This window comes from Microcaecilia unicolor, chromosome 5 (genome assembly GCF_901765095.1).
Source record: "Microcaecilia unicolor chromosome 5, aMicUni1.1, whole genome shotgun sequence".
NCBI lineage: Eukaryota > Metazoa > Chordata > Amphibia > Gymnophiona > Siphonopidae > Microcaecilia > Microcaecilia unicolor.
In genome coordinates this window covers 37,745,001-37,762,055 of record NC_044035.1, presented here as the reverse complement: position 1 = coordinate 37,762,055, position 17,055 = coordinate 37,745,001, and the positions used below count along the sequence as shown (strand labels likewise).

Below are 17,055 nucleotides of genomic sequence, written 5' to 3'. Positions count from 1 at the left end.
GCAGCGCAAGATTAGTGCCTATTTTTGCATATATCCTTTCTTCACGAGAGATTGAGATCCCTGACAGTTGTTCTTTTATGCTGGTTGGAGGATTTTATGAGTGGACAGTGATGGACTATAACATCTATTGAAACAGTAGAGCAGGGTAAAAGGACCCGCGATGAACTGCTTTGGACTGTGCATATGATTCAACAATCGGGGTCAGAAGAAGTGGAATGTTATGTTAAATGAATTGTTATACGAGATCTCACTGTGGTGGATTGGGATTGTTGGATTTAATAATTGATCTAATAAATGTTTTAAAAAAGAAATTAAGAAATGAATGGATATGAATTTGATGAGTAATTAGCAAGTGTTTAGAGTAGTTAATACAGTGTACTAATTACAAATAGAGTGTAACCCTTGTATGACGGATACATATTTATTGTGGATATCCAGAAAACCTGACTAGCTGGGGGAACCCTTGAAGTAGGGAAAAACAGAAGGCTAGCATTCTTATATCATCCTGCTTGTCCACAGAGGTCACATCAAGGATTCAGCTAATTTGCTTGATATGTTAATTTTACTCTTAGGACTCTTCTGCTGAGATATACCAAAGCTCTCTAAGAGAAGAGGATAAATGTTGTTACCAAGTTAATTAGTTTCAAGAATAATCAACAAAAAAAGAAACGAAACTCACCTGGTCTAAGCATAATGGCTGACTGGCCATAGATATGAACGGTTCCATGGTTTCTAGTTCTCGTTGATAAAAATTCTCCACTCTGCCCTCCATGAGAAAGCTTTTTACTTTTTCACTCAGTTGACGAACTAAGCTTGAAAATGTTAGATTGCTGTAATAAAATAAAAATCAGTTACTCATATGAGGAGAACAAAAATATATATACATTTTTTTCCATTTGCTGCATCTTTTGGGAGTCAGCAGTAGCCTTGAATGTACTATCATGACTTCTCAACTGGATTTGCCAAGTTGAGAATTATTGAAAAATTGCATACAAACTGAAATATATGAAAATATGGGCACAGCAGCTATTCACCTTCGTTGAATAAATTTCAGCAGTGTGGAGCTGCTCTGCCACAGGCCAGCTGTATGAAAGCACTAAAAACCATGGAACAAATACTACATACAAATGGCCCACAATCTTTTCCTTTACATTCCTCCAGTTCTGTTTGTGAGCTGACTTGTTTAACGTGAGAAAAGAACAGCTTAACCGCAACACAGGTTGAAGTAGTATTGTATGACAAAGCAAGAAAAGAACGTATAGATGTTACATTTGTATTATTAGAAACCATTTTATCCTATTACAAACACAAAACACCCTCAGAAAAGCAGCTCCACATTCAGAACACCTCCACAAAGAAATCAAATGGTTAGGTTGATCTATTACTTTCAAAGGTTTATTTATTTTGGATGGGGGGGGGGCTGATTTCCAATTGAGTATTTGACAAAGGCTAAATATAAAAATGTTCTATTACATAAATTAATAATGTTCTTTTATATCCCTGCTGTAAAATCAAACAGAACATTACAAGCAAACCCTTAATGCCAACTCTTGAGTCTACTCAATGATACACATCCAATGAATGCCAGCTGGATTCTCTGTTACAGAAATCATAGATATGAACATCAGTTCTCAAAAAAAGCATTTACACTGCATTCAGATTATTATGCTGCACATAACAGATTCACAAATATTTGCTTACTTCATTTCTTGGGATTCTGGCTTCAGCTGCTCTGGAACTTGAAAAGGTTGATCATAGATATTTCTATAAATATAGGGAAGTTCTAACATCCTGGAAATCTGTATGTCACACACGGGATCATCCACTTTATCTACAAGGATATACAAGAGCAATTTAGAATATTCCCTGAATAAACTGCTCCGTATTGTCCTCCATATTGGACTTGGTCGATATTCTTCATTTTTATTATCTGTATGCTTATCTACCCCTGTTTTTCCTACATGTATTTATAGGACTGCAGTAGTAACTATATTTAATAAGGGAAATTACTGACATGCTATCTTTTATGTCAAAAATATTAAAGGATGCATCATATCTCATTATTAAATATAAGCAGAATCTTCTTTTCACTTCTGTAATAAACAATTTTCAAGTGAACATGAAAAATTTTGCAATGCTCACTTAATCCATAAGTCTGTAAATAATTGCACTTCAGGGAGATCAGATATTGAGTCCAAACTTGAGATGGACTTTACTTAGTAGGTATGAAGTTATGCAGTACATTTGGATGGGGCTATACTGGATTTAGTGCTTATGAATGGGGAGAGTGTTTCTGACATTATAGTGGATGACTGTCTTGCATCCAGTGATCACCAGATGGAATGGTTTAACGTTAAGATAGGTGTGGAGAGGATTCGTTCAAAAGTGAAGGTTCTAGACTTAAAAAAAAAAAAAACTAACTGTTCAGATGGGAGATTCCTTCAAGGAGTTGTCTGGATGGGAACATCTGAAAGAAGTAGAAAAGCAGTGTCTGACTTCTGTGGTAAATGCTTTTAAAAGAGAGAATAATAAAGTTTTTGGAATTCACTGGATTACAGGACCCAAGGCAACATGGTTTCACTAGAGGAAGATCTTGTCAGACAAATCTGATTCATTTCTTTGACTGGGTGACTAGAGAGTTGGATTGAAGAAGAGTGCTAGATAAGGTGTATTTAGATTTTAACAAAGCTTCTGCATAGACAACTAATAAATAGACTGAGTGCTCTCGGTATAGGTTCTAAAATCACTGACCAGGTTAGGAACTGGTTGAGTGGAAGGCAATAGGGAGTAATGGTAAATGGCGCTCACTTTGAGGAAAGGGATGTTACTAGTGGTGTACCTTAAGGTTCAGTTTTTTAACATTTTTGTATGCGATATTGCTAAAGGGCTGTCTAGTAAGGTTTGCCTCTTTGCGGATGATTCCAAAATCTGAAAGAAAAGTAGACACCCCCAATAGTGTGGAAAACATGAGGAAGGGACCTAGCAAAGCCTGAAGAATGGTCTGGAATTTGGCAGCTAAATGCCAAATAATGCACGGTCATGCAAAAACCCGGGGGAATGCTACAGTTTAGGGGGTGAAGAACTTTTGTGCATGTAAGATGAGCAGGACTTGGCTGTGATTGCATGTGATGATCTTAAGGTGACCAAACAGACAGACAAGGTGACAACAAAAGCTAGAAGGATGCTTTGGTGCATAGGGAGAGAAATGGCCAGTAGGAAAAAGGAAGTGATGATGCCCCTGTATAAGACTCTAGTGAGACCTCATTTAGAATATTGTGTGCAATTCTGTAGACCACACCTTCAAAAAGATATAAACAGGATGGAGTCGATCTAGAGGGCAACTACTAAAATGGTTGGTGTCTTTTGTCAAAGTGTATGGAGACAGACGTCAAAATCTTAATATGTACACTCTGGAAGAAAGCTGGGAGGAGGAGGAGGTATGATAGAGACATTTAAATACCTATGTGCCATAAATGCACAGGAGGTGAGTGTCTTTCAATTGAAAGGAAGCTCTGGAATGAGGGGGCATAGGATGAAGGTGAAAGGAGATAGACTCAGAAATAATCTGAGAAAATACTTCTTCACAGAAAGGGTGGTAAATTTGTGGAATGGCTTTCCAGTGGGGGGGGGGGGGGGGGGGGGTTGTAGACAAAAATTGTATTTGAATTCAAGAAAGCTTGGGACATGTATACAGGATCTCTAAGGGTGTGAAAAGGAGAATAGGTGGGCAGACTGGATAGTCCATATAGTCTTTATCTGCCTTCATTTTTCTATGTAACATTTGTGTGTATTGTAGATGTGCAGTTTGTAATATACTTTTCATGTGCTGCTGTGTGTGTCAGGTCATGAAGTGCTGAAGACTAAGATTGCTTTATTGTGTAAAATAGGTTGCTCTGCATAAAGCAGTTTAAACCTGAAAAGTCACCCTATCTTAAGAGGGATGGAATGGAGAATGAAATTTCAAAACCGAGGAAAGGTATATATTGTATAATAGACTATGTCCAGAGACTACAATGCATCTGATAAAGCAATGAAGACATAGTAGAATCTTGACATCTTATCAACCTTTTTTAAAATTCTGCATACAAGTGAACCTTAGCTAACTTGTGTACAGCACTCTATTTTGTGTAATTTTTTTACTAAAGTAGAACTAGAGTATCATCAGCAAAGGTTCAACTGTGAACGTTCCAAGCATCTCAAATTCTAATACTTACTTTTTACATTATTATATTATCAAGCAACCTCTTCCCCTTCTTCTCCAATCCCTTCCATCATTGAGTGTTGTCTTCAAACCTCCTTGTGTGTTCTCCCCTTTACAAGGCTCTATAGCTCCCAAACATTACAGTTACCAGTAACAATCCATTTTCTCTAATCCTGTAATTTTCCTGCTGGCCACATGCTTTTGTAACCACCTTTCATAAGTTGCCCATGTGGATAGAGGTCAACTGAAACCAGGCTTTTCAGTTTCGGCCAAAATCGAATTTGCAGCTGAAATCCACTTCTCGGTTTCAGCTGAAACCAAAGCCAAAACCAACCAGGCTCCATCCCCCAAACACCTCCCACTCCTCCCAACCATTGTTACCATCACTAAACAGAGCCTCCCCCTCTTCTACCAAAAATAACCTCCTGGATCCACCTGTCAGCCCGCCCCCTCACCCCCCAGCCTACCTTAACCTATGTAGTCTAGTGGCCTAACTGGGGAAGTGATCTCCAGTTGTTCCTGCTCCTGCCATCTCAATGACTGCTGAGACCATGGAGTTCAAGGTAGCCATTTTGCGACTGGAGCTGGCATAAGCAGGAGTGATTGAATTGCTCCTGCCTATGTTGGCTCCAATCTCTAAATGGCTGCTGTGACTTTCAGTGGAAGTCTCTCGACTGCTACCGAAGGTCTCAGCAGCAATTTTGATGGCTGAGACGGCAGGAGCAGAAACCATCAGGAATAGCTCCTGCCCCGGTTAGGCCATTAGACTACCAGGGCTTCTAAGGTAGGCCTGGGAGGGCATAGAGTTGGTGGGAGACAGAGAATGGGTGGTGGTTTTGGTCCCGGGGAGAGAGGAGGAAGTTTTGTTTCCGTCAAAAATGCACTGGCATTTTCAACCAAAACAAGACAGAATTGGAATTTCGAGCTGGTTGCAGTGCCAAAACTGAAATGCGGTCAGCCTCTACATGTGGATTCAAAATGTTCTAGCTGCCTCTTCCACACTGCTATCAGTTTATTAAGGGCATACAAGTTTTCAATTCTGAAATTGCATGATTTGAAATGTACCAAGAACACTGGAGTTCCTGGGCACCTTGCAACTTATCAGTGATTCTATAAACACAATACATTCACCCCAATATTTCTGAACCCTCAGCAAGACCATCAACTCGTTATCTTTAACTCTTTCATTCATGATAGTGTTCTATTGGGAATGATAAATTATTTTCTCATCATTTTCTTTTCTCCCCATGATTTCCTGTGAAACGGGCATGTAAGAGGCCAAAAAATAAATAACTGAATGGATTACAGTTTCAAATGTTTGAAGTGTCTGTATCACAACTACAGCAATTCTTAATGAACTGATATTTCCTTACAGTAAATGGATGCCACCACTTCACGCTGTTCTCTGAAGACTCTGATGTGCCCTCGGACTCTAATGACATCACCAATTTCCATTCTGACACTCTGGAATTCCAGTTCCTTGAGTTTCTTCAATTTTTCAACAAGATTCAGTCCACCAACTGTACTTTGATGAGATGTTGCTCCTGTTAAAAGACATGAACTTTAAAAAGGCTATAAAAAAGTATTTAGGAAAGCAAAACCAAATCCTAAAGACAATGTTTGCAACATATCAAAGTTAAGCAACTAAGAATACAGTTTCCTGAAAATAATGCAAATTACAGAAGGCAAACAGGGTAATTTAGAAGTGAAATACAAGACAATTTTATAGGAGGTCAAGTGTATATGAAAGAGGAACTGAAAGCTGGTGCTAATACTGGGTGCTAGAACCAATATGCACGTAGCCCCAGCTGAAGATGGCTGCAGCATTGGCTGGACTGAGACAGGAGGGAACAGGTTAAAAATAGGGCAGAATCCCAGCTAGTTGCACATAGAAGCTCATGGTGCTCTAATAGCCCTAGCTGGAACAAGCTCCAAGTATCTGAAAAATAAAGAAGCAAGAGTTCTGCACATCCACAAAACCAACACTAGGGTTGACAATTTTTTCATTGTTGATAATCTTTTGATTATATCAGAATATCTTCTGATAGAAGATATTCAAAAGATTGGTATGAAAGGGGAGGTGCTACTGTTTGGAGATTTCGACTTGTCTGATGTGGATTGGAATGTCCCATCTGCGAAATCTGAAAGAAGTAGGGAGACTGTAGATGCCTGTCAAAGTGCTTTGCTCAGACAAATGGTGACGGACACCACGAGGGAAGGGCTGATGCTGGATCTAGTGCTCGCTAATGGAGGAAGTGTTTCCAATATCCGGGTGGGTGCCCACCTATGTAATAGCGATCATCACATATGACCCCCTTAAACTTCAGTCATTTAAATTAACTTGTTAAACATCCTTAAGTGATCTGTGTACTGGAATTATTATATTTATGTACCCTTATTTTACTCCCAGTTTATCCCTTATATACAAAGAAATAACACTGGACCAGCATGATAATGGGTTTAAGCGTTTATATTTTGCCTATATCCAAAGTGGATCACAATAAAACATACATAATAAAAAGTCAAACACCCACAAAGGTTTGTAACAACAACAACATAACCCATAGTTGGGGCCTGTCAAAAATGGTAGTGGGATTTGGCACTGGAGCAACTGGGGTAAAACACGAGGAATAAAGACATGAGCCAAGTCCAAAGAGAATACTCAGTTTTGGCCCGTTTCCATGGTCAGGCTGTATTGCGCTGCTCTTTGGAACAGGACGTTTGAATCTTGGCAAGCTGCCACCATGGTGGTCCCTACCAACCAAGTGGCATGGATGATGTCTCTTGGAGGAGACACTCATTTAGCCCTTGGGCTAGAGAGGATTCTCCAGAGCAGCCTGGATACACTTTCTTAGGAGGGGATATAAAGGGTGAAAGAGAGAAGGGGTAAGGACTCACTAGTATACTGTCTCTGGAATGTGCAATTGGACATTTGAAATATGTCAGGCACAGGGCTGAAGGCCAGATAATTCCAAAAGGACAAGAATACCCACTCTACCATGATTTGCACAGGTGTTTATAAAAACAAGGACCAGAGGTATTATGATGTTTTGCTTGTTCAATTTTGTTTGCAGTTAGGCAGTTTGACTTTTAAAAGATCAGCTTTAATATGCAATAAGAAAGTGAAGCTTATGCTATCATTCTACAGGAAATGAACTTGCACTGAGTTGTAGCTGTCCACAGGAAAAACAATGGGAAAAGGAGTAGCAGAAACCAGTCTAAATCAAACCTAAGTACCTCAGTTGTAGAATTGCAGCGATATCATTATAATCACTTCTTTTCTATATTCCACATTATAGTTAGAAAATCTTTATTACTTTACCTAGGGGTGGTTTTTCCATCTCTTCCTTATCCTTCCAGCAAACGCAGTTAATAACAGCTGTGCTATCATCCACTGAAAGAGAAGAATCCGAGAATACGGAAAGAAACCAAAGGAATTTTAGCGTTCTACCCTTTTCAAGAACCTAATAAACCATTTCACATCTGGCTAGGTGAGGATTCAAAGCACATAATGATTAAGTAACAACGCATTATTCATTCTTCTTTTTGGGAGGGAGGTGAGGCTGGGTGGGAGAAGATGGAAGTAACAAAAACAGGGGAAATGGTACAATAAAGGAATTTGGGGAAAAGTTAGGGGTTGAGACTCTTTTCTTAAAAACTGTTAAATACTGGAGCTTATGTTTTAGGGATGTGTGATCTTGGAAGGAAAAATTAGGACTTACCTGACAATTTTCTTTCCTTTATGCACAGCAGATGAATCCAGAAACTGGTGGGTTGTATCAGTCTACCAGCAGGTGGAGATAGAAAACACTGAAAGAAGGCAGTGACCCTGGACGTCCAGCTCCTTCTCCCCTCAGCATAGATCGTATTCCAAAGCTGAGAGGAAAAAGAAACTGCCACAAAACTTTACTCACAACAAACCAAACTCACTCTACAGGAGCAAACAGAACTACCAAGGGAGAAAAAGGCGATCCTCCCCTTCTATCTGACTTTCCGTCAGTTATATGTCTTTTTCTTTTTAACCAATCCAGCTCTGCCCAAAGACCTAGAGATACAGGGAGAGATCCTGGATTCATTTGCTGCACATAAAGGAAAGAAAATTATCAGCTAAGTCTTCATTTTTCCTTCCTTAACTTCAGTAGCAGATGAATCCAGAAACTGGTAGGATGTACCCAAGCACTCCCTAAACTGGGTGGGAAGACGCTCCTCCTGAGAGGACCGCCGCTTCAAAACGTGCATCAGCTTGAGCCGCCACATCAAGCCTATAATGCCTGACAAACAAGAGAGGGGACGCCCAAGTAGCCGCCCTACATATCTCCTGAACTGAAAAAATACTGGTCTCAGCCCACGAGGAGGCCTGCGCTCATGTGGATTGCGCATTTAAAGCCTCCAGCGGAGATCTACCTGTTAGATGTAGGCCGAAACGATGGCTTCCTTGAGCCAGCGAGCTACAATGGCTTTAGATGCTGGGAAACCTTGACGCAGCCTGACAAGAGAACGAAAAGGTGATCAGTGCATCTGAATTTGTTTGACATCTGCAAATATTGCATCACAACTCTATGGACATCCAAGAGGCGTAACTGCCAGAAGGAATCCATAAAATCCTCCTTCCGAAAGGAAGGAAGAAACAGAGGTTCATTTAGGTGAAAGGCAGAAATGACATTAGGCAAGAAAGAAGGCACCGTTCGGACCGTCAACCTGGATTCTGATAACTGCAAAAAGGGGTCCCAACAGGAAAGCGCCTGAATCTCTGATACTCTGTGTGCCTATGCCATGGCCACTACAAAAAAAAAAAAAAAAAGCCTTGAGTGCAAGATCTTTTTCCGATGCCCGACGAAGCGGTTCAAAAGGGGCCCCCCCTGCATAGCCCAGAGACCCACACCCAAGCTCCAAGAAAGGCACGGATTATGCAACAGAGGCTGAAGATTCAAGGCTCCATGTAAAAAACAGACAATATCCAGATGAGCTGCTAGGGAAGAACTAGCTACATGCCCCCTAAAAGATGCCAGCACTGCCACCTCAACCCAAAGTGAATTGTAGACTAGGCCTTTCTGCAACCCCTTCCTGTATAAAAGACAACTGCGACACAGAGGCCTGAAAAGCCGAACAAGCATGAGCCACACACCAAGCCTCAAATTCGTCCGAGTAGCCCTTTTCCTCAAACGACCTTTCAAGAGCCAAGCCGTAAGACCAAAATGGCAGGAATCTTCCATAACCACCAGACCCTGGTGGAGATTTGATACCAGGGGAAGCCGAAAAGGAAGCTCTACTAGCAGCTGCATCAAATCCACATTCCATGGTGCCATGAGAATTACCAGGCCCGGATGAAGGCAAATTCGGTGAAGAACCCGTCTGATCAAGGGCCATGGAGAAAACACAAAGGAGCGTGGACTTCGGCCACATCTGAGAAAGGGCATCTAAGCCTGTGGACCCACGCTCCTTCCATCTGCACCTTGGCATTCACTTTGGATGCCATGAGGTCGATCCCCTGCGTTCCCCACTTGCAGCAAATCTGACAAAAGACTTCCAACAACAACTCCCACTGCACCGGATAGAGACAATGGTGACTGAGAAAATTGGCCCTCACATTGCTTAATCCAGCAATGTGGGCTGCCAACAAGAGCAGGAGGTGATGCTCCGCCCAGGATGATGGCTGCCTCCGCGGCTAATGCCCTACTCTCAGTGCTTCCCTGCCGGTTGATGTAGTCCACCACCGTTGTATTGTCTGACAGAACTTGCAACGCAAGACCCTCCAGGATCTTGTGGAACGCCAGGAAAGCCTAGAGGATGGCCCTCAATTCCAGGCGATTGATGGACCATCCCGATTCCTTTTCTGACCATAGACCCTAAGTATCGAGGTTGAGGCAATGAGCTTCCCATCCCGAAAGACTGGCATCAGTGGTCACTAGAATCCATTGGGGGGTTGCCAGCGGCATCCCCCAATGCAGGTTGGCGTCGGTGAGCCAAACTATGCTGCGCTTGGCCGTGGGAGTCCAAAGAAGCCGCCGCTGATACTCTACTGAATCACTGGTCTCCAATGTCTCTAAAGCATGCTGTAGCGGCCTCGTGTGTGTTCTCGCCTACGGCACTACCTCCAAGTTGGCTGCCATCAAACCGAGTACTGGGACATAATCTCAAGCCTTGGGCCTGAGTAGTCTCAACAATAGGTGCACCTGCATCTGTAGTTTGAGGCGCCTGCTGTCGGGAAGAAATACACAGCCCAGAGCTGTGTTGAAGGAAACTCCCAAATACTCGAGAGACAAAGGGGGCCAGATGACTTTTGTGAAAATTCATGACCCATCCCAGCGACTGCAGTACCTCTGTAACCCAAGCAGTGGCCAGACGACTCTCCCACTCTGAATCTGCCCGAATTAGCCAATCGTCCAGATACGGATGGACCCTGACTCCTTCCTTGCGAAGGAAATCAGTCACCACTACCATTACACCTTAGAGAAAGTGCGAGGTGCCGTGGCCAGCCCGAACGGCAAAGCCTGGAATTGAAAGTGTTGGACCAGAATCACGAAGTGCAAAAACTGCTGAGGAGGCCAAATCGGAATATGCAGATAAGCCTCCATGAGATCCAGGGACGTGAGGAACTCCCCCGGCTGAACCGCCACTATCACAGATCGTAACATTTCCATGTGAAAGTGTCTTACCCTCAAGGATTTGTTTACTCTGCGCATATTAAGCACTGGCCTGAAGGTCCCTCCTTTTCAAGGAACTCCAAAGTAGATGAAGTATCAGCCTGAACGAAAATCGGACTGCGGAACGTGAACTACAGCTCCCAACTCCAGCAATGAGCGCAATGTGTCACTGACAGCTGCCCGCTTGACGGCTGTGGCGCACCGAGACTCCCAAAATGCGTTTAGTATGGGCGCAGCAAATTCTAACCTGCACCAGCCTCTGATCAAATCTAGAACCCATTGATCTGATGTGACTTTGGTCCACTCTTCGTAAAAGAATGTCAGATGACCCCCTATGCTTGGAACAGAAGAATGAACTAGCGCCCCATCATTGCAAAGCATGCCCTTGGGCACCCTGTCTCTGGCCAGAACCTATAGATCTTTTGTCAGAACGAAAGGACGAACGCTGCTGAAATTTGGAACATGGAAAGGAACCGGAGGCTCTTCCAGGACGGTACCATCGGAACTCACGAAACTTAGGCTTCGAAAGGGAGGAGGAGCCCCTGGGCACTAACTTGGGCTTGTCCTCAGGAAGATGTTGGTTCTTGGAATCTCCAAAATCCTTAATCTTTTCCAAGTTCTCATCGAATAATAGCTTCCCTCCAAAGGGCAATTTAGCAAGGCACTGCTTATATGCCATATCAGCCAACCAATTGTGACGCCATAGCAAATGCCTAGATGTGACTGCCAAGGACATCTGCTTGGCCGACGCCCTCACCAAATCATAAAGGGCATCAGCCAAATAAGCTAGACTGGACTCCATATAGGGAGCAACATCTGAGAGAGTCAGACGCCCCCAGAGTCTGTTCGACCGCTTGTTGCAGCCAGGAAACACAAGCCCGGGCTGCATAGGAACTGCAAATAGCCGTCTGTAACATAAGGGCAGAAACCTCGAAGAAGCGCATCAAGGATACCTCCAAATGGCAATTCTGCATGTCTTTCAAAGCAACCCCGCCCTCCACAGGAAGGGTCGTCATTTCAGTGACCGCTGTTACCAGAGTGTCCACTTTAGGAAGCACTAAATCCCCTAAGTGAGATTTTCCCACCGGGTAGAGGCAAGCCATAGCTCTAGCTACTTTCAGATTCCCATTAGGCTCCATCCACTGCGCTGAAATATGGCCTCGTGAACGGAAAAGGAGCGAGAGGATTTTCTAGTGCTGGCCATCTTAATGTTAACCTTAGAGGATGCAGCCACCTCGGGATCATCAATATTAAGAGCTTGCAGAGTGTCTGAAATGAGGGAGGAAAGCTCGTCAGGATGGAAAATGCGGACCGCTTTAGGGTCATCTTGCTCCTCCAGACTAACCTCTCCCTGCTCTAGGTCTTCCCCCTTGGAAGGCCTGGAAAACTCCCCTGTGCCTGTCAAGAAAGACTGAAGAGGGGAATGGGACTCCAGAGAGCCCGCATCAGAGATAGAAAGCCACCGACGCTTAAGCGCAGGGGGTTCCACAGAAATAGAAGGCAAAGGTTCCCTCTCAGAAACAGAGAGGACCTGGGCCGAGGTAGGAGACGGCAAATTAAGAGTACCGAGAAGGGCTTTTTTCATTAAGAAAGACTGTTGCATAAAGAGAATAAATTCAGGGGAAAATGAGTCACCCTGCATGTCAGACCCAGAACTGCCCTGAGACACCGCCTCCTACTACTACTATTTAGCATTTCTATAGCACTACAAGGCGTACGCCGCGCTGCACAAACATAGAAGAATGCCAGTCCCTGCTCAAAGAGCTTACAATCTAATAGACAAAAAATAAAGTAAGCAAATCAAATCAATTAATGTGTACAGGGAGGAGAGGAGGGTAGGTGGAGGCGAGTGGTTACAAGTGGTTACGAGTCAAAAGCAATGTTAAAGAGGTGGGCTTTCAGTCTAGATTTAAAGGTGGCCAAGGATGGGGCAAGACGTAGGGGCTCAGGAAGTTTATTCCAGGCGTAGGGTGCAGCGAGACAGAAGGCGCGAAGTCTGGAGTTGGTAGTAGTGGAGAAGGGAACAGATAAGAAGGATTTATCCATGGAGCGGAGTGCACGGAAAGGGGTGTAGGGAAGGACGAGTGTGGAGAGATACTGGGGAGCAGCAGAGTGAGTACATTTATAGGTTAGTAGAAGAAGTTTGAACAGAATGTGAAAACGGATAGGGAGCCAGTGAAGCGACTTGAGGAGAGGGGTAGTATAAGCGACCCTGGCGGAAGACGAGACGGGCAGCAGAGTTTTGAACCGATTGGAGAGGGGAGAGGTGACTAAGTGGGAGGCCAGCAAGAAGCAGATTGCAGTAGTCTAAACGAGAGGTGACAAGGGTATGGATGAGGGTTTTGGTAGAGTGCTCGGAAAGAAAGGGGCGGATTTTACGGATGTTGTAAAGAAAAAAACGACAGGTCTTGGCAATCTGCTGGATATAAGCAGAGAAGGAGAGAGAAGAGTCAAAGATGACCCCAAGGTTTCGAGCTGAGGAGACAGGGAGAATGAGAGAGCCATCAACAGAAATAGAAAACGGGAGGAGTGGGGAGGTGGGTTTGGGGGGAAAAATGAGAAGCTCAGTTTTGGTCATGTTTAATTTCAGGTGGCGTTGACACATCCAGACAGCAATGTCAGACAAGCCACGCTGAAACATTGGTTTGGATATCAGGGGTAGAAAGGTAGATTTGGGAGTCATCAGCATAGAGATGGTAGGAAAAGCCATGGGAGATTAATGAACCAAGGGAAGAAGTGTAGATAGAAAAGAGGAGGGGACCAAGAACAGAACCCTATAGTTTCCTCTATAGTAACTTCAGGAAAGGAGGAAAAGGAATGAGGGGAAGGAGAGAGAGGGGAACGGACTAGTGGAGGGAGAGGTGGCGAGGTAGAGAATTCAAGGTTTATCTTTTGAACCTTGTTGTGAAAGAATTCAGCAAGGGTCTGAGGAGATAATGAAGGGGGAGTTGGGGGAGGGGGCACCTTGAGGAGAGAGTTCAATGTGGTGAAGAGAAGTCGAGGGTTAGAGCCAAGAGAGTTGGTCAGTTGGATATAATAATCCTGTTTGGCGCGTAAAAGAGCAGATTGGAAGGAGGTCAGCATGAACTTAAAGTGTAAGAAATCAGCAAGGGCCCGAGATTTCCGCCAGAGGCGTTCGGCGGAGCGGGTACAGGAACGTAGGTAGTGGATATTAGAAGTCAGCCAAGGTTGGGGTTTTGTACGCCTTATAGGGCGGGTCATCAAAGGTGCAAGAGTGTCTAAGGTAGAGGATAGAGTATTGTTGTAAGAAGAAACAGCCTCGTTGACAGACGTGGATGGTGCCACAGTAGAGAGGAGGTTTGAAACATGGGAGGATAGAGATGAAGGGTCAATATCGTGAAGATTCCTAGATAAATTAGATAAGATAGGACGGGACTGGGAGGGAGGAGATTTAAGTGTGAAAGTTATAAGATGGTGATCAGAGAGGGGAAGATCAGAGGCAAGGAAACTAGAGGGTGAACAGTTGGAGGAGAAGATGAGATCAAGACAGTGACCATTTTGATGAGTGGGGGAGGTGGAGCATAGTTGGAGATTAAAGGAGGATGTTAAAGCGAGTAACTTGGAAATAAAAGAGTTGGAAGGATCATTAGCAGGAATATTAAAGTCACCAAGGATGAGAGAGGGGGAGGAGGGATCATGGAAGAAAGCAAGCCAGGCATCAAAGTCACTGAGAAAGAATGAAAGGGACTTATCAGGGGGACGATAAATGACCGCTATTCGAAGATACAGAGGAGAGAAAAGGCGGATAGAGTGGACTTCAAAGGAGGAAAAACAGTGAGGTTGAGGTGGAAGAAGGGGTTGAAATCTGGAGGAGGGAGAGAGAAGTAGTCCAACACCGCCCCTGCAACCAGCAGGGCGAGGAGTATGTGAAAAGAAGATAACCGCCATGGTAGAGGGCTGCGACTGAAGCAGAGTCATCAGGGCAGAGCCAGGTTTCTGTTATGGCAAGCAGATGGAGGTGACGCAAGATAAAGAGGTCCTGGATATAGGGGAGTTTGTTACAGATAGAGCGGGCATTCCATAGGGCGCAAGAGAAGGGCAGAAAAGAGGAGGGGAGTAGAGGAATAGAGATGAGGTTAGAGAGGTCGCGGTGAGATCTGTAGTGTTGGGATAATAGTTGGTGAGGAGGGCCAGGATTGGGATTGATGTCACCGGCTGAGAGTAAGAGAAGGAGTAAAAGAGAGCGGAGGACAGTAGGAGAGCTGTGGCCACGAAGGCGTCGAAGGCGAGAGGTATTTAGGTGGAATGGGGAAGGCAAAATGGAGGGAAGAAAGACTGAGATTAAAAGCCAAGAGGGAGGAAGAGGGTAGGAGAGAAGGTGAGGTGATGAAGTCGATGGATGGGCAGTGAGTTACTGTAGCGGAGAGAGGTAGGGGGTGAGGGAAAAGATTAGGAAGGGACAGGGCTAGGAAGAGAATGTGAATAGGGGCCATAAATGACTGAGGTACTTTAGCAACTGGGAAGAAGATTAGGCGTAAAGAGAAAAATGCCCCGGCGTGCGGCACCTAGAGCGGAGGCCCTGAGTGGATCGGAGTGGACCTGGGTGTCACCCCGGAGAAGGCTGTAAGGATATGCAGATGAGCTGCAAGTCCTCCACAGCACCTGAAAGGCAGCTGGTAGTAGAGCTGGGCACCTCTCAGCTGAGGAAAGGCTTACCAGGGGTTAGGCCGAAGCCAGCATTCCTCCCCCTGAGGGTCGCCTGATCCTGAAGTTCACTCACCGACCGCACTCCATCAACAGGGCACCCGGACTGTTTCCTGAGGTTCTCCGCCGGAGAACCCACGAACCCAGGTTCCCCCAACGATTCCAAAATGGCATTCGCTCCGAAAGTAGGAATGCGGGAAAACTTAGTGTCTGAGGATGCAGCTGAACTCCCAGCCCCCAAGTCATCCAGGCAGCCTGCACTGCAAACTTCTGCTGCGGAGCAGTGCTTGCTGCAGCGAGAGCAGCGCTTCACTGATTCCACTGCCATAACTACTACTATTTATTTCTATCGCGCTACTAGACGTACGCAGCGCTGTACACTGGAACACGAAGAGACAGTCCCTGCATGACAGAGCTTACAATCTAATTAGGACAAACATGACAAATAAGAGATAAGGGAATATTAAAGTGAGGATGATAAAATAAGGGTTCTGAACAAGTGAATAAGGGTTAGGAGTTAAAAGCAGCATCAAAAAGGCGGGCTTTTAGCTTAGATTTGAAGATGGCCAGAGATGGAGCTTGACGTACTGGTTCAGGAAGTCTATTCCAGGCATATGGTGCAGCAAGATAAAAGGAACGGAGTCTGGAGTTAGCAGGGGAGGAGAAGGGTGCAGATAAGAGAGATTTACCCAGTGAACGAAGTTCCCGGGGAGGAGTGTAGGGAGAGAAGAGAGTGGAGAGGTACTGAAGAGCTGCAGAGTGACTTGAGGAGAGGACTAATATGAGCATAGTGACACTGGCGGAATATAAGTCATGCGGCAGAATTTTGAACAGATTGAAGAGGAGAGAGATGGCTAAGTGGGAGACCTGTGAGAAGCAAGTTGCAAACCGTCAAATCAGAGCACCGCAGCCACGTATAGAAAGGCAAGACTCACCCTGCTCCGCTGAGGAGCACCACTGCAGTCACTCCCAGAAGGAGCCCAGACGACGCTCCACCGTCCCTATACTTGGTCTTACAGAGCTCAATAACAAAATCGCTGCACTTTACTTACTCTCTCTCTCTCTTTTTTTTTTAGTGTTGTTGTGAGAAAAGCAATGCAGGGAAGGAGCACAGCCGAGAGCAGCAAAGAGTGGGACCACTGGGAGAAGGGGAGAGACGGAGTAAGGCAGGGACCTCAGACCCAAGTATGCTTCTAAAGTGGGCACCTTCAGCCACACACCCCCTGCTTAACTGGCCAGCCCACGAGCCTCCCAAAATCAGAATTCAGATGCTGGAGTTAGAGATAAACTGAGGGGAGAATGAGCTGGACGTCCAGGTTCACTGCCTTCTTTCAGTGTTCTCTATCTCCATCTGTTGGTAGACGGATACAACCCACCAGTTTCTTGATTCATCTGCTGCTGAAGCTAAGGAATGAATTATACTTTGCCAATGCTGTGCATGTTCTCTTTAAGAACTTAATAAAGACCTTCTTTAAATTGAAAAAGAAGATAATTCTATAAAGGGATGCCTATTTTTAGATGCCAAATAAGGACCTATTTGGAGCC

At 44.6% G+C, this 17,055-nt stretch overlaps 1 protein-coding gene across 5 annotated transcripts in view; it reads right to left on the bottom strand.

Moving 5' to 3' along the window:
* Positions 1 to 17,055, bottom strand: part of STN1 (STN1 subunit of CST complex) — a 101,161-nt gene that overhangs the window by 22,375 nt on the left and 61,731 nt on the right. For 4 of the 5 annotated variants that reach the window (XM_030202791.1, XM_030202794.1, XM_030202792.1 and 1 more), the window contains 4 exons: positions 7,524 to 7,595; positions 5,575 to 5,745; positions 1,702 to 1,831; positions 680 to 830 (listed from right to left, as the gene is read on the bottom strand). In XM_030202791.1, the coding sequence (XP_030058651.1) occupies positions 680 to 830; positions 1,702 to 1,831; positions 5,575 to 5,745; positions 7,524 to 7,595 (524 nt within the window). The remainder of the gene's footprint in view (positions 1 to 679; positions 831 to 1,701; positions 1,832 to 5,574; positions 5,746 to 7,523; positions 7,596 to 17,055) is intronic. The other variant, XM_030202793.1, reaches the window with a different exon arrangement.